Here is a 19,566-nt window from a genome sequence, read left to right on the forward strand (position 1 = left end):
GAAGAAATAAGTAGCTGTAAACTGCAGGAGGATGAACTGAGTCTTTGACACAGACAGTGAATTAGACACTTACCCTGCTGCCTTTCACTCCATCACAGCGGCACCTTGATCTTCCGTTGCACACACACTAGAAGAAAGTTTACATTTTTTAATTTCTAATGCACAAAATAAAAAAAGCAAAATAGAATAAAAACAATTGTGTTTTTGACAAATTGTCAAATATTTGTAATGTAATGCTGCTTCCTCAAAGTCAGTTGTCCTACTGACTGTAAAGTATTTTCATTTTGCATAATCCTGCATATACTGCATTTAAAAAAAAAAAGCATAAATAGGTGATTTCTCAGTTTTTTCACCGTAGCTTTGGTGTAAAATCTTTTTCCTTTTTTGTTGATTTTTGTTTTGATTTTGCAGGCTACAGGTCCTCAAGGCAGTTTTTAATCATACTTTTTTTTTGCTAGTATAGTGAGGGATATTCCTTGTACTTGGGGCAAATTTGTGGAGGATTACCACTTTTAAAGCAATTTGCCTTAATAACATCTCTGTGATGGGTTTGTAGCTTAAACCTATTCGCTGGAACGTTCAAGACAATTTAACTACACAGCAAAGCAAGACACGAGTAGGCAAAGTTCTTGATGTTTCTCGCAGGGGAGAGAAGTGGACAAACGCCGTTCCTTCGCTTGACCCCAGTTGCTCTTGTCCGCTCCCCCGTAACACTGCTCTTTTATTGAGGTTACATAGGTTCATTAACATATGACGTCTACATACACACAAAGAGTACCTTGCCTGTGCGTTGTGTAAGTATGTGTGTGTGTGCGTGACTTCCCTAAACCTGCTGGTCTGGAAGTCCAGCAGTTCATCTAAACAAAAGGCACGTAGACTAAAACAGACATAGATACGTTTATCCTACCACAAAACAATAAGAGAAGGTACGACCGTGTGAATGCCAGAACACTCTGGGAGGCACACAGAGTCTCCACAGACTACTAAAGATCAAACCTCTACCAACATGACATTGATTATAAAACTCTAAGCAGATATGAGTAGATATTTCTAAGCATAAATGACAATCCACTATATAAACTTGACACTCTGCTGTGTTAATACCCTCCTGAGTCTCTATTGAACACGGTGGCCTTTAATTAGAAAGCTGCACACATATTTGCTTGTCAGCAGTGAAAAAGGTTTAGTGAAGCATCACATTTCTTTGGAAGATGTTTAAAAAATGGTTTCAGGATGCTTTTTTCCAGTAAACAGTCATTAAGGTCCTCACAGAGTTACCAAAAAGAGAAAAAGAGAGTCCTATACGGCATTACTATTTAAGAAGTTACTGATCTACAGCTTTGAGAAAAATATTCAATGTCATTCTTGAACCTATATTTTTTTAGAGGAAAAGAAAAACACTGTATTTAGATACAGAATTGAGTTGTTATGTGGTTTTCTCTCGAGCAATGTCGATTAATAAGTCAGTACAGCTCAACAACAAGCCCAGTCCATGCAGGGTGACATGAAGGAAAGCAACACAATTTTTTTAATCCAGAGTCAGCCACAAAAGAGACCATGTCCCATGTGTTTATATTTTAAAAAAGACAGTCAGTGCAGTGATGGATTATCAGTGCATGCAAAGCTTAATTTAAAACAGTCAATAAAACTAATAAGGAGAAATAAGAAGGATCTTACCTTTTTTCCATCAGTCATCACCAGCATTGCAGCCAACAAGATTATTGGAGTTATGAATGTTGGAGTTCCCATGGCTTTTCTTTCTGCATTTACATCAGTAGTTTGGGAATAACCACAGGCACTCCAGGGGGGATAGGTGTCTCCTTGAGTGCTCTCCTCTGTAACCAGCTTTCAAATTTCACTCATCTACCGCAGTGCTTTGGGTGATGTTACGTGACGGCAGTCCTCAATCAAGGTTTCCCCATCTGACTTTATGACTTTAGACAGTACAGCCCGGAGAAGTTGTTTAACTTGACCTTGAATAGAGAGGCGGTCTGAATTTTCTGTTGTGTTTATTCCCAGTCAAAACGCTTCTTCTCATCTCACTCTCGCTGGTCCCTGCAGCGGACGTTTCTCACTTTGGTTTTTTACTGGCATGAGGACAGGAGATAAGATGGAATCTCAAGTTAGGGATTAAGCTACTTGGCTAGAGCTAAATGAACTTCATGAAAATCATTTTGGGCTCTGAATTTGGGTGAGTAGCAAATACTTGTTGTGCATAGTGGAACTAGTCTTTTAAAAATCCTTAATCAGTTGCATGCTCCCACTTTTTAAATGTCATAACTGCATGTTCTGTATCTTCTACCTTATCTCTCACTTTCATACAAAGTGCCCTTTGCCTAACAGGTGTTTTTGCTGTTTCATTCTTTTGTTTTAATCCACAGGTGGCAGCACTGAGGCCAGCAAGCAGCTGTGAAGTGGACTTGAGAGATGAAATCCTCGGTTACTCCTGCGACTTTGTTTGCTCTTTGGTACGTCTCACTCCAATATTTTTTAATAACTACAATATTTTTGCAGAACTCAATATGAGGCACATGTTAGCTTTTTGGTAAGAGTATTCAGATAATAATGCAAATTTTTATGACTGAATCAAAAAAATAGTCCTTAACCCTTGCTATCTTTAGATTCCACTCAGACCTCTTTGACTGAACGTAAGCTATGACACTCACATTAATAACTCTGTAAGTGTGTTTACCTGAAGACAGGCATTCTTCTGGCCTGTTTATTCAAATATGCAAACATCTGTATGCTTGTATACTAGAAGTAAAAAGAAGATCTGCTCTGAGGCAGGCACAGAGGCACATACTTTCACTTTCAAATACTAAGTGGACACCAAGGTGATAACAGTGAGTGGGAAAGATTTGCTCAGAACATATCAGACTAATAGATCAAACTCCATACAAGGGTCTCTCTCTTGGTCATTTACAGTTGTGTAATAGCATCCAGTAGGTGCTCAAAAAGAAAAGCGCTAACCTTTTAACACTCTTGTTTTCACAGGTGGATGCTTTCCCTCATCTTCTTTGTGCAGCAGCTCAAGGCAGTAAGAATTATTTTATAGACATTTATATTCATACTTAACATAACTATTATACATAGCATATCTACTCCGAGTTCTAGTACTATATTGCGAATAAATTATACATTGAGTAATGAATAGTAATGAATTTTAATTTAAGAAAATCACATTTCATTAATTTTTGTTGCCACATTTTTAAACATGTTAATTTTACTTTAAATATATTAGCATTAGCTTTAGATAGCTATCCCCATCCATTGCAGAGCTTAGTCCAACTACAGTGGCTCAGGTTTGAATGAATTCTTTCATGTAATTTGCTAAACACACTTGAATTACATTTTCCTTAATGCAGCCGGTGCTACTGCTACTGTTAGAGCAGCCAGGACTGTAGTTTTATGTTCCGTTTATCAGTGTAACATAAGCATAGCCCCGACTCTGCTGTTCAGTGAACTCAACATGTTATTGCTTATCACAATCTGTATGTCGCTATGCAAACAAACATACCAAACAGATAGACTCTTAAGTTAGGATTTGCTAAGTATTTCCCAGGGGAATCTCACTGCACCTGGAAGACTGTTCAGCTCCTTATCTGTTGATGTTGTTTATCCCTGGTACTTTATGTTAAGCCGCATACTATGGGCTTTTGCACACAAATACTTCAAAATGCTAAACTGGACGTGACAAATGTATTGGTTGAGTTCCTGTTTTGCCTATTTTTTGTCTATACACAGTATGTTTATAGTAGCTACTTAGAGAATACATCATAATAAAATAGAGAAAATGCAAATGATAAATATATATATATATATTTAAACAAATTTAAAATAAACAAATAAACTGATCAACTTCCAAGTATCACAATATTTTTCTGAACCAGGCAGCCAAGCTGAGCATTGGGCTTTCCTATACTTTTAACTCACTGACCAAAGTCAAAGCCTTTTATTTTAATTAATAATCATGGCTCAACTATTGTAGCAAGCAGAACAGGGCAGGTGGTTTTGTTGCCAAAAAAGTGTGCGAGTGGTAAAAAGACCATGTTGTTATCCAATAGTTTGTGTTTAATACTAAAAAATTACTAATAATAACTTTCACATTTGATATTCTCAAATGTCTCACTTTGTGTTTTCTTGCACAAAGAATTTAACTTTAATATTCACAGAGTTTTAATACTTAGCATTATTCACATATGACACCATTGGCAAGCAAACAGTTATAGCTGTGGTCAGAAGTTTACATATACTCATCATGGACATACATGGATGTCATTTTAATGATTTCTTTCACATTGCGCAAAGTGGATGGAACAATGAAACAAGAGGACTACTACTTGAAATGAATTTGAACACAAATAGGTCGTCCAACAAGAAAATGATCCTAGACATATCGAAAGGCTAACAAAAAGCTTCTAGAACCAGCTCTTTATCCTCTTGATGATATTCGAGTGTGCGTAGGTGTTTGCCAAACCACTCTACACATGTCTACATGTGTTTTGAAGACTTGGAGAAGGTATTCGACAATGCTCCTTGAGTAGCGCCCACTGTGGGGGGTGCTGCGGGAGTATTAGCTGTCTGGCTTGTTGCTATAGACCGTTCAATCCCTGTACAACTGCAACAGGAGCATGGTTCAGATTGCTGACAATGTTAGACTTATTTCTGGTGGGTGTTGGACTCTGCCAAAGCTGCCCTTTGTCACCGATTCTGTTCATAATTTTACTGGACAGAAATTCTAAGAGTAGACAGGTGATGGAAAACTTTAACTTTGGTGGTGTTTGTTGGCTAGAGGTGGCAGGGGCAGGGATAGCTCAGTAGGTAGCATGGTTGCCCCATGATTAGAAGGTCGGGGGTTCGAATCCACTCAACGGGAACCTGAGGGTCCCTTTTGCACTAGAGCAGTTTACACCTAAGTGTAACGTGGTGAGAATGACAGTTACCACCTCCACTTCAGAGGCTGGATGGAGCCTTAATGCTCAGTCTGTGCCAGGAAACCAGCCATTTTAAATGGACTCCACCAATTCTTCCATGAAGCGTGGTGAAATATTTGGACAGAATTATGGTAGAAACTTGTTGATGGCTATGAAAAGTGTCATGTCAAGGTATAACTCACCAAAGGACATTTATACCAAATATTAAATGGGGTATGTGTATATACAGGGAGTGCAGAATTATTAGGCAAGTTGTATTTTTGAGGAATAATTTTATTATTGAACAACAACCATGTTCTCAATGAACCCAAAAAACTCATTAATATCAAAGCTGAATGTTTTTGGAAGTAGTTTTTAGTTTGTTTTTAGTTTTAGCTATTTTAGGGGGATATCTGTGTGTGCAGGTGACTATTACTGTGCATAATTATTAGGCAACTTAACAAAGAAAACAAATATATACCAATTTCAATTATTTATTTTTACCAGTGAAACCAATATAACATCTCCACATCCACAAATATACATTTCTGACATTCAAAAACAAAACCAAAACAAATCAGCGACCAATATAGCCACCTGTCTTTGCAAGGACACTCAAAAGCCTGCCATCCATGGATTCTGTCAGTGTTTTGATCTGTTCACCATCAACATTGCGTGCAGCAGCAACCACAGCCTCCCAGACACTGTTCAGAGAGGTGTACTGTTTTCCCTCCTTGTAAATCTCACATTTGATGATGGACCACAGGTTCTCAATGGGGTTCAGATCAGGTGAACAAGGAGGCCATGTCATTAGTTTTTCTTCTTTTATACCCTTTCTTGCCAGCCACGCTGTGGAGTACTTGGACGCGTGTGATGGAGCATTGTCCTGCATGAAAATCATGTTTTTCTTGAAGGATGCAGATTTCTTCCTGTACCACTGCTTGAAGAAGGTGTCTTCCAGAAACTGGCAGTAGGACTGGGAGTTGAGCTTGACTCCATCCTCAACCCGAAAAGGCCCCACAAGCTCATCTTTGATGATACCAGCCCAAACCAGTACTCCACCTCCACCTTGCTGGGGTCTGAGTCGGACTGGAGCTCTCTGCCCTTTACCAATCCAGCCACGGGCCCATCCATCTGGCCCATCAAGACTCACTCTCATTTTATCAGTCCATAAAACCTTAGAAAAACCAGTCTTGAGATATTTCTTGGCCCAGTCTTGACGTTTCAGCTTGTGTGTCTTGTTCAGTGGTGGTCGTCTTTCAGCCTTTCTTACCTTGGCCATGTCTCTGAGTATTGCACCCCTTGTGCTTTTGGGCACTCCAGTGATGTTGCAGCTCTGAAATATGGCCAAACTGGTGGCAAGTGGCATCTTGGCAGCTGCACGCTTGACTTTTCTCAGTTCATGGGCAGTTATTTTGCGCCTTGGTTTTTCCACACGCTTCTTGCGACCCTGTTGACTATTTTGAACGAAACGCTTGATTGTTCGATGATCACGCTTCAGAAGCTTTGCAATTTTGAGACTGCTGCATCCCTCTGCAAGATATCTCACTATTTTTGACTTTTCTGAGCCTGTCAAGTCCTTCTTTTGACCCATTTTGCCAAAGGAAAGAAAGTTGCCTAATAATTATGCACACCTAATATAGGGTGTTGATGTCATTAGACCACACCCCTTCTCATTACAGAGATGCACATCACCTAATATGCTTAATTGGTAGTAGGCTTTCGAGCCTATACAGCTTGGAGTAAGACAACATGCATGAAGAGGATGATGTGGACAAAATACTCATTTGCCTAATAATTCTGCACTCCCTGTAATTGACTCTCTCTATATAATTCTGACCCTGTGTTAGTTAGACAAAATCAAAAATACATTAAATATTATGCATGTAATATTTATTTAAGACACAGCTCAAAACACATCTGTTTAAACTGGCTTATTCGCTTTAATGCTGATTTTATCTGTTGTCACGCTCTGTTTTGTAATTTTGACTTATTTTATGTATTTTATGACTATTGTTCCTTTTATTAATTGTGTTTTTTGTAAGGTGACCTTGGGTTTCTGAAAGGCGCCCTCAAATAAAATGTATTATTATTATTATTATTATTATACTACTTGTTTAAATATTTTCTGTAGCAATAGAAAAATTCCAGCGTTTTCTATTCCCACAAAGTGCATTTGGTTATTACACTGAACCCCACTGTCCTATTAAAAGTATAACTGACCGTTGCACTTCATTTTCTGAAAGTTGGGGCGCATCCCATGAAGTTTAGATCTAAAGCAGACAGGTTTATCAACAGATGTGCAGAAGGGTCTCACTAATTTTCACCAGTGTAAATATTTAGTGGCCTTAGAGAAAACATTACTAATGTTTTCAACACAGATATTTCTGCGGTGCAACACTCCCAGAAGACACACACACACTGATGTTTGAACTCAGTACAGGTTTTCAGTAGAATGTCAAGACAAAATAATTCTTATCAAGGTCAGGTCTATTTAGCCATCAGTGTGAGAACACTGATATGTGCAAAGCTTTCTAATCTGCACTGTTCAGTCTCTATAGGAAACTATATTTTTTCTCAAGACTGAGAATCAGCAAATATAATCAGCCTGCTGTTCTCTTCTAATGCTTACGAGCACCTGTGTTTTGTTTGTTTTACTTTTCTTTTTTCAGGGAAACACTGAAGGCCCGTGTCAAGGTAGAGACTGCTCTGTATGTCGGTGTCTTCCTGCCAAAGGTGCACGGGTATGGACTGTTTCTCTTCACAACGTTATGAAATGGAACAGAAACTTAACTTGGTTTTTAAACTGAAAGGGTTTTTGTCTTCATTAGTCTGTCAGGACTGTTATGCAGGATGCTTTACTGTTGGGGTGGATTTAGCAAATCATTAGTTTCTCTAATAATAATAATAATAATAATAATAATGATGATGATGATGATGATGATGATGATGATGATGATTATATCTCTAGAACAGGCAAAAAAGAAAACAGTTGAGTGAAACTTAATTAAGTCACACAGAGATCTGCATTGTTGTTATTCTAAATACAAGCCATGAATATCTTCACTGGAAAAAGTGTTATTTTAACAGTGTTTTTGCTTTGTAGGGCGCTCCTGGTAGACTAGGCCAGGAAGGTCCACGGGGACTAATGGGACTGCAGGGACGTGAAGGGCTTCCTGGAGAGAAAGGCAGGAAGGGAGCAGCTGGATCACATGGCCCAGAGGGGCCTAAAGGAAGTCAAGTTAGTGTTCATTTCCATGTTGGTGTGAATATATATATATATATATATATATATATATATATATATATATATATATATATATATATATATATATATATATATATATATATATATATATATATATATATATATATATATATATATGGGTTCAAAATAATGCCAAAAATGTTAAATGATGAATTTCCTCTTTATTTTTTGAGACTAAGGATGAATGAATAGCTATTGCAATAAATGTCTTTATATTACAGGGAAAGACTGGTGCTCCTGGTTTTCCTGGTAGAAGTGGTTTACCAGTAAGTAAACTACTGTTTTTTATAGATTTAATTCCAAATGTCAAAAAATAAACATCTCATACTGACAGCAATAACTAATTTCATGTGAGTAGGCAAGTGTCTTTTTACCCTCAGGGTACCCTGGCTTCCTCTTTTGGTACAGAAGAAATGCTTGTTAGGTTAACTTGTGATTCTAAATTGGCTGTAAGGGTGAATGTGAGCTATACAGAGGACACACTCTGGACCTGGTCATCACCCATGGGCTGTCCACCAGCGTGTCCTCTGTTGTTGACTTGGCTGTCTCTGACCACTACTGTGTGTTTTTTAACATCACCGGTTTTATTCAGCGGAAGACCTCAGTGCGAACTGTGAGGAGGCGCTATCTAACCTCTGAAGTGGCTGCAAATTTTACCAGGGTTTTAGTCAAATGCCCCCCTGTGATTTTACCTGCACCCTGCGATTTGATTTTTAGTTATTTTAACAGCAAACTGAAGAAAAGCCTTGACTCCGTTGCTCCACTCACCACCAAAAAGATTAACGTAAAACATGCATCACCCTGGAGAAACGAAGAAGTCAAAAAACTCAAAAGAAATTGCAGGGCAGCAGAAAGGAGATGGAGGAAAAATAAAAATAATATCAACCATCAAATATTTTCCGAACAACTTAAAATGTACAATAATACATTAAGGAAGTCAAGAAATTCATACTTCGCCAAAATAATCAGTATTAACAAAAATAATCCCAAGGTCCTCTTTTCCACCATAGATCATTTATTTAACCCTGATTTTAAAAGCTCCAAAAGAACCCCCACAGACTCACTCTGTGAGCAGTTTGCAGACCACTTCAGGGGAAAGATCAGCCCCATCAGATCTGATATTTTATCTAATCGCGATATGATTGTAAACACATCTGAGGGCTCGATTGTACCTGAGGAGACACTGGACAGCTTTGTCCTGGTTAATGCTGAGAACTTTCAGAAGGTTTTCTCCACAGTGAGACCCACCACATGTCTTTTAGATCCAATTCCTTCTTCACTCTTTAAAACACTTTATGGATTTTTTGAGGCTGAGCTTTTATACATGATGAATTGCTCTCTTCAGTTGGGTGTCTTCCCTGCTGCCTTTAAAACGGCGGTGGTGAGGCCCCTTCTGAAGAAGAGCAATTTGAATTGTAATGATTTTAATAACTACAGACCTGTATCCAACTTACCATTTTTAAGTAAAGTCTTAGAAAAACTTGTTTTTACTCAGATTACTGATTTTCTCAATGATAGACAGATCCTGGAGATATTCCAGTCTGGATTTAGGGTGAACCACAGCACAGAGACGGCTCTCCTAAAGGTTTTAAATGATCTTAGATGTAACTGGGACGCCCAAAAGCTCTCAGTCCTGGTGCTACTGGATCTAAGCGCAGCCTTTGATACAGTAGACCACGCTATTCTTTTAAACAGACTAAAACACATGGTGGGCCTCTCTGGTGCTGTACACAACTGGTTCACTTCCTATCTCTCTGACAGATCTTTTATGGTGAGTATGGATACATGCTCCTCTAAGATCCATAAAATGACATGTGGTGTGCCTCAAGGGTCGGTTCTAGGCCCTGTACTTTTTAATTTGTATATGTTGCCTCTCGGCAGTGTCATCAGGAGGCATGGAGTGAACTTCCACAGTTACGCTGATGACACGCAGCTGTACATCTCCGTGTCTCCTGATGACACCAGACCAATGGATGCCCTTTTTAACTGTATCTTGGATATAAGATCTTGGATGGCAGAAAACTTTTTACAGCTTAACCAGGACAAGACTGAAGTTTTAATTGTCGGTCCTGAGGCTCAGAGAGAGAAACTCTTGTCTAAATTAGAGGCATTTTCACTATGTCCTTCGCTACAAGTGAAAAACCTGGGTGTTATTTTTGACTCTGAGCTTGGTTTTATCCCACATGTTAAACATGTAACCAAAATTGGATTTTATCATCTAAAAAATATAGCCAGAGTCCGCCCTATTCTCTCTCGGGCCAACACGGAGATGCTGATGCATGCTTTTATTACCAGTCGCATTGATTACTGTAATGCCCTGCTCTCTGGTCTTCCTAAGAAGAATATTTCAACTTTACAACTCTTGCAAAACTCGGCAGCTCGTGTGCTGACGAAGACCAGAGGGCGGGCCCACATTACACCGGTTTTAGAATCGCTGCACTGGCTCCCCGTGTGTTTCAGGATCGATTTTAAAGTTCTTTTATTGGTTTTTAAATGTCTTAATGGTCTTGGGCCTTCTTATCTCTCAGATCTGCTTTTACCATATGAACCCTCGCGGACCCTGAGGTCCTCTGGTGCTGGCCTTTTAATTGTCCCTAAAGTCAGGACACATACTCACGGAGAGGCAGCTTTTCAGTGGTATGGTCCTCGTCTGTGGAACAGCCTGCCGGAGGAGCTCAGTGCCGCAGAGAACGTACATGTTTTTAAGAACAGGCTCAAGACCCACCTTTTTAATTTAGCTTTTACTTAGCGTTTATTTATTTTTTATGCTTATTTATTCTATCCTGTTACTCTATTATTAATTTAGGATTTACCGAATATTTTTTGATTTTATTCTTATTCATTTTTTAATCTTCTTACTCTATTTATATTTATATTTATATTGTATCCTGTTCTTATTTATTTTATCATTTTACCCTGTATATATCGTATTGCGTCATATCTCCAGTGTTTCCTCGGAGGGCGCTCTCTGCACCGGGGCTGTTATTGACCGTGGCTGCTGGGTCTCTGGGGTCCTCTCAGCCTGGTTGGGGGGCTCCTTGGCCTCCCTCCTGCTGTGTGCCCAGCCCGGAGGCTGCGGTCTGTGACCGGCTCCCGGTGCAGACGGCTCTCTGTTATAATGTTTCCTCACTTGGCTCATGCGAGCCCAGCCCAATTTTTACTCTTTAAGTGTGCGCGTGTGTGTATGTGTGTGTGGGTGGGGGTGGGGGGATATATGTGTATTGAGAGTGTGGGGAGTGAGTTGGAGGGTGGGGTGGGCTGCTTTTAACTATGTAAAGCACTTTGTGCTACATTTTTTCTGTATGAAAAGTGCTTTATAAATAAAGATTGATTGATTGATTGATTGATGTAGCTGGCCTCTCTCCCGATAACAGCTGGAATAGGCTCCAGCTCTCCTCGACACTGAATTGAATTGGCAGCTGACAAAATGGATAGATGGACTTCTCTTATGTGCTGATCATTTATTTTTCTACAGTGTCAAAGAAGTAATCAATATCAGGCAGTCTGTCAGTGAAAATATGGTGTCCGCAGTTGTGTAACTGCCCAATTCTTGCAGTTAAAATATTGGAGGCTCATGTGTTATGCCCTCTAGTGGACAAATATAATACACACTGCTGGTGCCAGTGTGGTTCTCTTCACTACAACTTGAAGCTGTATCTTCAGTATGCTGGTTTACTTAGTCATCCACCACTATATAATTATAGTTATAGTGGCCTTTAGATATCACTGCTGTAAAGGATATGTACATATCATTTTAAATTAACAAGGAAGACAACAACTGTCATTTCCAACACTCTGTGTTTGTACGTGACCACAACTGTGCTATTTTTCTCAGGGTCACCCCGGAGCAGGTGGTGAGCCTGGGTTGCCAGGATTAGATGGTTGTAACGGGACACAAGGTAGGCCGGGAATCCCCGGTTTGCCTGGTTTGGATGGCCTCCATGGCTCACCGGTAAGTAGAATACTCATGTTTTAAATTATTCATTCAATGGCGAGACCTTCAGATGTTCCACCATCCTCTTTGAAGACATTTCATTAGTGGTTTAAAAAAAGAGTTACATTACTCATAGTGGACATGTTTTAGGTATCTCTACACTCAACTACCTTTCAGTACAATACAAGTGGTAGTATGATACTTAAACAGAACAATATCTATCAATGACACATATGCAGAATCTTGTTGCTGCTTCTTCTTCTTTTCTTCTTGCTTCTTTTTAAACTGCCTAAAAGACCCTTTGTGGCAGTTTCCTTTGTAAAAATGGTGACCATTGTAACAATATTAAATATATCATGAGCTTTAACTGTGTTTTTGTCAGGGATTACCTGGGCCTAAAGGAGATAAAGGAGAAGCTTCATATTTAGATGCACTTCCGGGAGTTCCTGTAAGTTCTCCTACAGTTAACACCCCTCTTTGTGTGCATTCCAGAATCATTTGTAATATATATGTACCCTGTCTGTAAAAATGCTATCCTCTTTTTCTGTCTTTTCTATTTTAATTTGCAGGGTGAGCGTGGGCGAGATGGACAGCCTGGCCCTCCTGTATGTTTTTTTAAATTTGAACAATTGAACAATTCTCTGCGAAACACTTTCAAAAATTAAAGCAGGCAATAAATATCTTAAAACTTTCTCTCCGTATTGTGCTCTTCATACCAACTGCTACCCGAACACTGCATTTTTAACATGACTGCATGGTTTCCTAAAACAGGGAAGACACGGATTTATTGGTCCTAAAGGTTACAGTGGTCCCCCTGGCCCTCCTGGCCCTCAGGTAATAAATGCATAAAAATAGATAAATATTTATGCATCTTTTATTTCAGTATCATATATCACTGAGTGTCACTTGTGCATCTGTGTGCATTTAGGGTTTAGAGGGAGCTGCAGGCGTGAGAGGACAAACAGTGAGTCATAAGCTTCACAGTATTTGACAGTGCTTGTTGAAAACTATTATACGGAGATACACATATGCAAAGCCAACACTTACTACACTTTTGGTTATTGGGCAGGGTGATGCTGGAAGATCACTGACAGGTGACGCAGGTGATGAGGTAAGAAACCTTTTTGGTAATCATGAATTATCTATCATTAGCCACGTTTTTTGGAATGTGAATTTGGTTTCACTAGCCACCAGTGTTGGTCAAGTTACTTGGAAAAAGTAATCGGTAACTAATTACTGATTATTTCCCGAAAAATGTAATCCCATTACTTTACTGATTATCCATCCATTCGCTTCCGCTTATCCTTTCCAGGGTCACGGGGGGCGCTGGAGCCTATCCCAGCTGTCACAGGGCGAGAGGCGGGGTACACCCTGGGCAGGTCGCCAGTCTGTTGCAGGGCTAACACATAGAGACACAGACAACCATTCGCACTCACATTCACTCACAGATTCACACCTATGGGCAATTTAGATTGACCAATTAACCTATCCCCCCTAACTGCATATTTTTGGACTGTGAGAGGAAGCCGGAGTACCCGGGGAGAACCCACGCAAACATGGGAGAACATGCAAACTCCACATAGAAAGACCCTGGCCTGCTGGTGGAATTGAACTCAGGACCTTCTTGCTGTGTGGCAACAGTGCTAACCACCTTTACTGATTACTTATTTTGAAAAGTAATTAGTAACTTAGTTACTTTTAAAAACATGATTTATCTCCTAAATAGGTAATAAAGCAATAGCTCTTTCAGCCCAATTCTACTTTTTCTGCATAATCCATCATATAAAATGCAATCAAATGAAAAAGTCTCTTTTTAAAACTTGTTTTATTAGTTTTAATCTTTTAACTTTATGCATCAAGCAAACATTAAATTATATGCCACATTCTCTGACTGGAAGAAATTTGTTTAACATTTAAACCTATTTTCTGCATATTCCAGCATATAAAATAAAACAGTTTTCTGTGTTTACGCTCACTCTTTCATGTAAAACACAGCAGAAAATAAATAAAATCAAAGACTCAGCGGTCCGGTTGCTCTATTTTCACCTGTATAGCAGGAGTGGGGCAGGCGGAGGTTTGCCCTGGTGCAGGTGTGCCGCAGCGGTCAGTGGAAGGATACGGCAGTTTCTCTGTGAATTTCACATTCCAGCGGCAGCATATTTGGTGCTTGCTCAGATGTTTAGGGTTTTTTTTCGATGTAAAAAGAAGTTTTCTTCCCATGCAGTGAACAGCGAATGCTAATGTTTTTGTCACTTTTTACGGAATCAAACTCAAAGTAAGGTCAGTACTTCCAGGCTTTAAACGCTGCACTCGTTACATTATCCATTGTTGATCTGCACACAGCTGTTGCCAGAATGTCTCACTCGCTTACGTCATTGTCATGAGACACTCCCCCCAAAAAAATCAAGGTTTTAGTAATGCAGTGTGCTTATGGGAAAGTAACAGTAATCTAATTGCCTTTTTTGCAATAGCAATCCCTTACTTTACTCGAAAAAAGTAATCGGATTAACGGGTTACTGCCCATCTCTGCTAGCCACACCCAGACACGATTGCTGCCAGACCTGCTGAATAAAGAAATTACTTAAACCTGCCTGATGAAGTGAAGTAGGCTAAAAGGTCTAAAAAAAAAACCCCCAAGAAATTCAAGAACAACTAAGAAACAAAGTCAAACCCAGCAATCATATGACCCTCTATGAGCAAGCACTTTGGCGACAGTGGGAAGTACAAACTCCCTTTTAACGGGAAGAAACCTCCGGCAAAACCAGGCTCAGGGAGGGGCGACCATCTGCTGCAACCCGTTGGGGTGAGAGAAGGAAGGCAGGATAAAAGACATGCTGTGGAAGAGAGCCAGAGATTAACCTGTACAGTGGTGAACCTTCCCAGGAGTGGACAGGGTACCACAATTACTCCATGAGTGAATCAATGACTCATCCAGGAGATCACAAACAACTGCAGAACAGCATCTAAAGACCTGCAGGCTTCACTTGCTGAGACATGGCCAAAAATGGTGGTGATGGTGTGATGGTGTGGGTCTTCTTTGCTGCTTATGAACCTTTGTTTACTTCCCGTAACTGATGTAACCACGAATTCTACCAGATAATCCTGAAGGAGAATGTCCAGCCATAGTTTGTGCCCTAAAGGTCAAGCATGGTCAGGTTATGCAACAGGATAATTAAATACAGCAAAACACCACTATGAATGGTTCAATAAAAAAACACAACATGTAGGGCTTTTGGTATGACTTTGAACAATCCATTCATGCTCAAAAACCCTCCAATGTTGCTGAATCAAATCAATTTGGCAAATGAGAATGGGCCAAAATTTCTCCACATTGATGTGAAAGACTCATTACCAGTTATTGTGAACACTTGGTTGTATTTCTTCCTGCCAAGGCTGGCACGGTCAAGTATTTGGCAATATATATTCTCCTTTTATAAATGATGCGAAAAACTAAGAAATCAGGAAAAGGGAAAATGCTTTTTCATGATGCTGTATATTTTGATGTATATGGACAGTCAAATGCCTCAAAAATGTCATGTTACAGGGCGAACAGGGCCCGCCTGGCCCACCAGGACCAGAAGAAGTTGTAGAATATCCTCCACAATTTCTTTCACCAAAAGGAGGCAAGGTGAAGCCTTTTTTTTTTCTTAAAGCATTTGATTTTTAACTTCTTCATATTTTTTATGCAGATGCAACAATATTAATCCATGTTTTTGATCATTTCGTGTCTACCCATCCATATAGCTTTTTATTTTAATTTACAAGTTGCAGTTCAAACTCTACTCTTCCATCTGGATTTTTGTTTTATAATTTCATCTTTTTTTTTGGTCTTTCTCCCAGGGTGACAAAGGTTTTCCTGGCCCATGTGGACTAAAGGGCTTAAAGGTGGGTTTTGATATGCCTGTGTACCTAGAAGTCATGTGTCAGAGGAAAAACAAATAACTCAATTATTGTTTTTTCCTATCCAGGGTGGTAGTGGTGACTACTACCCTCATGAATTGAAGGGAGAGCAAGGAGTCCTCGGATTTGTCGGATTTCGGGTAAATGATTTAAATGACACTGGACAATACACTTAGACAAAGACAAGTGAATATACATAAAAACGTTTTCAGCTCCTTCTTTCCATCTGTAGGGTCCTCCAGGATTACCTGGCAGGGAGGGACTAGCAGGACCTGAGGTGCAGCTTACATATGATGTTATTATGTCTTACTATACTTTGGCATTCTTTCATATTAAATACATTAATACATTTTCAGGGTTCTCGAGGACAGAGGGGACTTCCAGGCATCAGTGGAAGAACTGGACTAAAGGTGACTTTTGTTTATACATCAGTGAAATCAGTATTACAATTTTAAGAAAAACAGAATGCCACTGGGAGAAAAAGTTAAAAGGCTTGGTTTGATATAGATATAGACACTGTTGTTGGTTCTTCAGGAGACACGTGGTTAGCATATTTGCTATACATTTAGAGAAGGACTGTAAATGAATTACTGACATCTGGTGGTTACTTAGTGGAAAGGGTTGCTAACTGTAAAACTCCAATGAAATTCCTTGGTCCGTCTTCTCACCTGTAGAAAAAATGCGCATCGGTGCCATTTCTTTTCCTAACCATTCTTTCCATCTTACACAGGGTTACCCAGGAGATCCAGGTCTCCCTGGTGATACAGTCCTTCTTAATGGAAGTCATGTGAGAGGTGAGACCACAGCTCCATCTGTACTCTTATTACTACATTTTTTTCCCGTTTTTGTTTACATGTAAAATGTAACAATATATTAGTTTCATAAATAAAAAAAATTCTGTCACTCTGCTGGGTGGAGCACTCAAGTTTTGCGAATGTGATAACTCAACAACAAAGTGATGTAGGAATTTTTTAGTTGATAGCATAGGTGCATCTGCTAGGAGGGTGAGGGGTAGCACAGGCAGCTACCAATATTTTGATAGTTTGCAACAGCTGCTATTCTGCTATTCTTTTATTTATCACTGTCAAAATACAGATTTAAATAAAGTGGTTCACTGGAGCTGTACAGTGTGATATTTACACTTACACACTGGGGGAATACTGGTGGTTGTGAAAGGGCTTCTTTCAGCTTGTTTTCAGCTTGAATTATGTCAGTCACAACTACACTACACTGTGACTATATATTTACTAAAATAATAAAATAACACAGCAATATATGTAGAGTATCACTTTAAATAAACACCTTTAAGTCACTGTTTTGCTTGTAGATTTATGGTTCAAATACAAATAGGTCCATAAATCCAACACCGGAGGCACTGACTTTAAAACAGATGGTTAAGATGGAATTAAAGTTTGTACTTTTATTCAAGGGATTTGACAAATAAATTAGCATTAACCATTTTCATATATATAGTTCTCCATCTTCAGATGCTCAAAGGTAATTGGACAAGTTAATGATATTTTAAATACTTGAGCCTTTCTGAAAAGGAAATGACTTGGAATGAACTCAAAGTCTGTTTTCTGCGTCCTTGATCACAAAGTAATCAGTAAACAGGCCTCACCTGGCCATGAAACTGCATGTCTCCAATTACTTCTGAGCCCCTGAACATGTCTAAATGCAAATCTGCATTTTCCTCACATCTGGACTTAAAATCCAACATGGTGATGTACAAAATTGCAACTTAGTTTGTAGTCCGATTCACCTTAATGTATAGTAAAACAATAATTACTTTATGACTTTATGTTTCAGGTGCTAAAGGTGACCGTGGATTTCCAGGACAACCTGGACTCCAGGGGGACACTGGGTCCATGGGCATTCCTGGGCCCTCTGGCCCACCAGGGTTATCAGGTCAGACTTCAGACTTTGCTTCCTTTCTTTGATGGCGAAGCCTTGTGTATTTTGATTTAGTACTTGTGCCGTATATATCACTCGTAATAATTATGATAATTCTTGCAACCTGACAGTTGTTAAAATACTCTGTTGCTGTGGAAATTACTATGTCAGTAATCAAAGATTCTCTCTGCTACTGATGGTCTGTGTTTTCACAGTTAGAAAACTGATCCTACATCATTTTAAATTTTACATTTTCATCTCACACCCTTATAGAGGGCCAGGGTTTGCCTGGTCCACGAGGGCCCCCTGGTCCTAAAGGCTACAAAGGAGAGCCGGGAAAGTATGATTACTATTCCATTGCCGTACCCAAGGGAGCTAAAGGACTCCCGGGACCTAAAGGGGCCACAGGCCCTCCAGGCCCCCCAGGTATGCTCTCTCTGCTCTTCGTATATAATACACAGGACAAGACTTTCATATGTGCAGAAGTTAATCTCACTGATGTATTTATTTTATTACTTGGATTGTCATCACTTTTTATATGTGATCACTTTAATGATGACTTAACTTCTGGTTTGTATGTCTCTGTACGTGCCTTATTGGATTGGATTAGGCTGTGGAGGTAATTTTTTTTAATTATATTTTATCTAAAATATTAAAACCTTTTTTAAATTTAATATAATTTTTAATTTATGAATAACTTATTTTCAACTAATCTCAAAGACTACTACTGTGAGCGCGGTGACCCTGGGGACCCTGGTGATCCTGGACCCAGTGGATCTACTGGAAACAAAGGGCTCAAGGGAATTAAAGGTGAACTGTGGCTGTTTGTTTGCATTAATCATATAAGCCAAGACTCTGTTCTTCTTTGTGAATACTGATGTTGAATTCACAAGCAACATGTGGTGGAAGACGAGCGTCAGTGATTCATTTCTCAATATAAACATCTGTGTGAGTCTGTATAAGCAGGTCTGGGGACTAAATTTAAATTCAACCAAATGTTGTTATTTTTGTCTTCTATAGGTTGTCCAGGGATTTGTGAATGTATCTCTGGCAGGGGGAGCCCAGGGTCTCATGGTCCACCTGGTTATCCAGGCCCGCCAGGATTACCTGGACATCAAGGACCAAGAGGGGACCCAGGTCTGAAAGGAAATGAGGGTTCTCAAGGACCACAAGTAAGAACAGTGGGACTAAAACTGCATGTGCAAATAAATGTCTTTTGTGTTATTTTTGTTATTCCCACAATTATGTGTGCTTGCAGGGCTTTCAAGGATTTTCTGGTTTAAAGGGACAAAAAGGAGAAAAGGGTGATGCTTTTGCAGTAGGTGTAAAAGGTGAGCGCCTCTCAAAAATTTAAATTGGTTCAGTTACGATGGCAACCACTGCACATTGGATTAGGTAAAGACTGTTTAATAGTACTATACCTTTAAATTAGATACAGACTGTATTTGTTTTTCTGGAGTGTTTAAAGCCAAATCTCTATTGGTTGCTTTTGTTACTTGAAGGTGCCAAGGGTGACATAGGTGACCCAGGATATGGTGGTCCTCATGGAGGAACAGGTGGGCCAGGACAGGATGGACGAGATGGCATTGTGGGAGAACCCGGGCCACCAGTGAGTCTATATATTAAAGTCCAGTATTGTGCATCATGTGACAAATCTT

The 19,566-nt window shown here is 39.5% G+C and overlaps 3 protein-coding genes across 3 annotated transcripts in view; 2 read left to right on the forward strand and 1 right to left on the reverse strand.

The window, feature by feature from the left end:
- LOC146553666 (uncharacterized) overlaps positions 1 to 1,947 on the reverse strand; it is a 22,456-nt gene extending 20,509 nt beyond the window's left edge. Inside the window, exons 1-2 of the mRNA XM_085255692.1 lie at positions 1,678 to 1,947; positions 74 to 127 (exon numbers count right to left, since the gene is read on the reverse strand). Of these exons, the coding sequence (XP_085111818.1) occupies positions 74 to 127; positions 1,678 to 1,749 (126 nt within the window). The 5' untranslated portion in view covers positions 1,750 to 1,947. The remainder of the gene's footprint in view (positions 1 to 73; positions 128 to 1,677) is intronic.
- The window catches only part of LOC146553667 (uncharacterized), an 18,469-nt gene continuing 724 nt past the window's right edge, over positions 1,822 to 19,566 (forward strand). The window contains exons 1-24 of the mRNA XM_085255144.1: positions 1,822 to 2,191; positions 2,382 to 2,468; positions 2,995 to 3,037; positions 7,586 to 7,657; positions 8,020 to 8,154; positions 8,403 to 8,447; positions 12,017 to 12,133; positions 12,498 to 12,563; positions 12,685 to 12,720; positions 12,887 to 12,949; positions 13,044 to 13,079; positions 13,185 to 13,226; positions 15,660 to 15,743; positions 15,956 to 16,000; positions 16,084 to 16,155; positions 16,248 to 16,292; positions 16,372 to 16,425; positions 16,746 to 16,809; positions 17,825 to 17,923; positions 18,182 to 18,334; positions 18,629 to 18,735; positions 18,929 to 19,045; positions 19,167 to 19,239; positions 19,411 to 19,540. Coding sequence (XP_085111270.1) covers positions 2,428 to 2,468; positions 2,995 to 3,037; positions 7,586 to 7,657; positions 8,020 to 8,154; positions 8,403 to 8,447; positions 12,017 to 12,133; positions 12,498 to 12,563; positions 12,685 to 12,720; positions 12,887 to 12,949; positions 13,044 to 13,079; positions 13,185 to 13,226; positions 15,660 to 15,743; positions 15,956 to 16,000; positions 16,084 to 16,155; positions 16,248 to 16,292; positions 16,372 to 16,425; positions 16,746 to 16,809; positions 17,825 to 17,923; positions 18,182 to 18,334; positions 18,629 to 18,735; positions 18,929 to 19,045; positions 19,167 to 19,239; positions 19,411 to 19,540 — 1,739 coding nt within the window. The 5' untranslated portion in view covers positions 1,822 to 2,191; positions 2,382 to 2,427. The remainder of the gene's footprint in view (positions 2,192 to 2,381; positions 2,469 to 2,994; positions 3,038 to 7,585; positions 7,658 to 8,019; positions 8,155 to 8,402; positions 8,448 to 12,016; positions 12,134 to 12,497; positions 12,564 to 12,684; positions 12,721 to 12,886; positions 12,950 to 13,043; positions 13,080 to 13,184; positions 13,227 to 15,659; positions 15,744 to 15,955; positions 16,001 to 16,083; positions 16,156 to 16,247; positions 16,293 to 16,371; positions 16,426 to 16,745; positions 16,810 to 17,824; positions 17,924 to 18,181; positions 18,335 to 18,628; positions 18,736 to 18,928; positions 19,046 to 19,166; positions 19,240 to 19,410; positions 19,541 to 19,566) is intronic.
- LOC146553668 (uncharacterized) overlaps positions 18,633 to 19,566 on the forward strand; it is a 12,091-nt gene continuing 11,157 nt past the window's right edge. The window contains exons 1-4 of the mRNA XM_085255698.1: positions 18,633 to 18,718; positions 18,929 to 19,080; positions 19,167 to 19,239; positions 19,411 to 19,517. The gene's annotated coding sequence lies outside the window, so the exon portion shown is untranslated. The remainder of the gene's footprint in view (positions 18,719 to 18,928; positions 19,081 to 19,166; positions 19,240 to 19,410; positions 19,518 to 19,566) is intronic.

This window comes from Mchenga conophoros, linkage group LG18, assembly GCF_057382185.1.
Source record: "Mchenga conophoros isolate Kocher_MC1m ecotype Shallow Benthic linkage group LG18, M_conophoros_male_GT1.1, whole genome shotgun sequence".
Lineage (NCBI taxonomy): Eukaryota > Metazoa > Chordata > Actinopteri > Cichliformes > Cichlidae > Mchenga > Mchenga conophoros.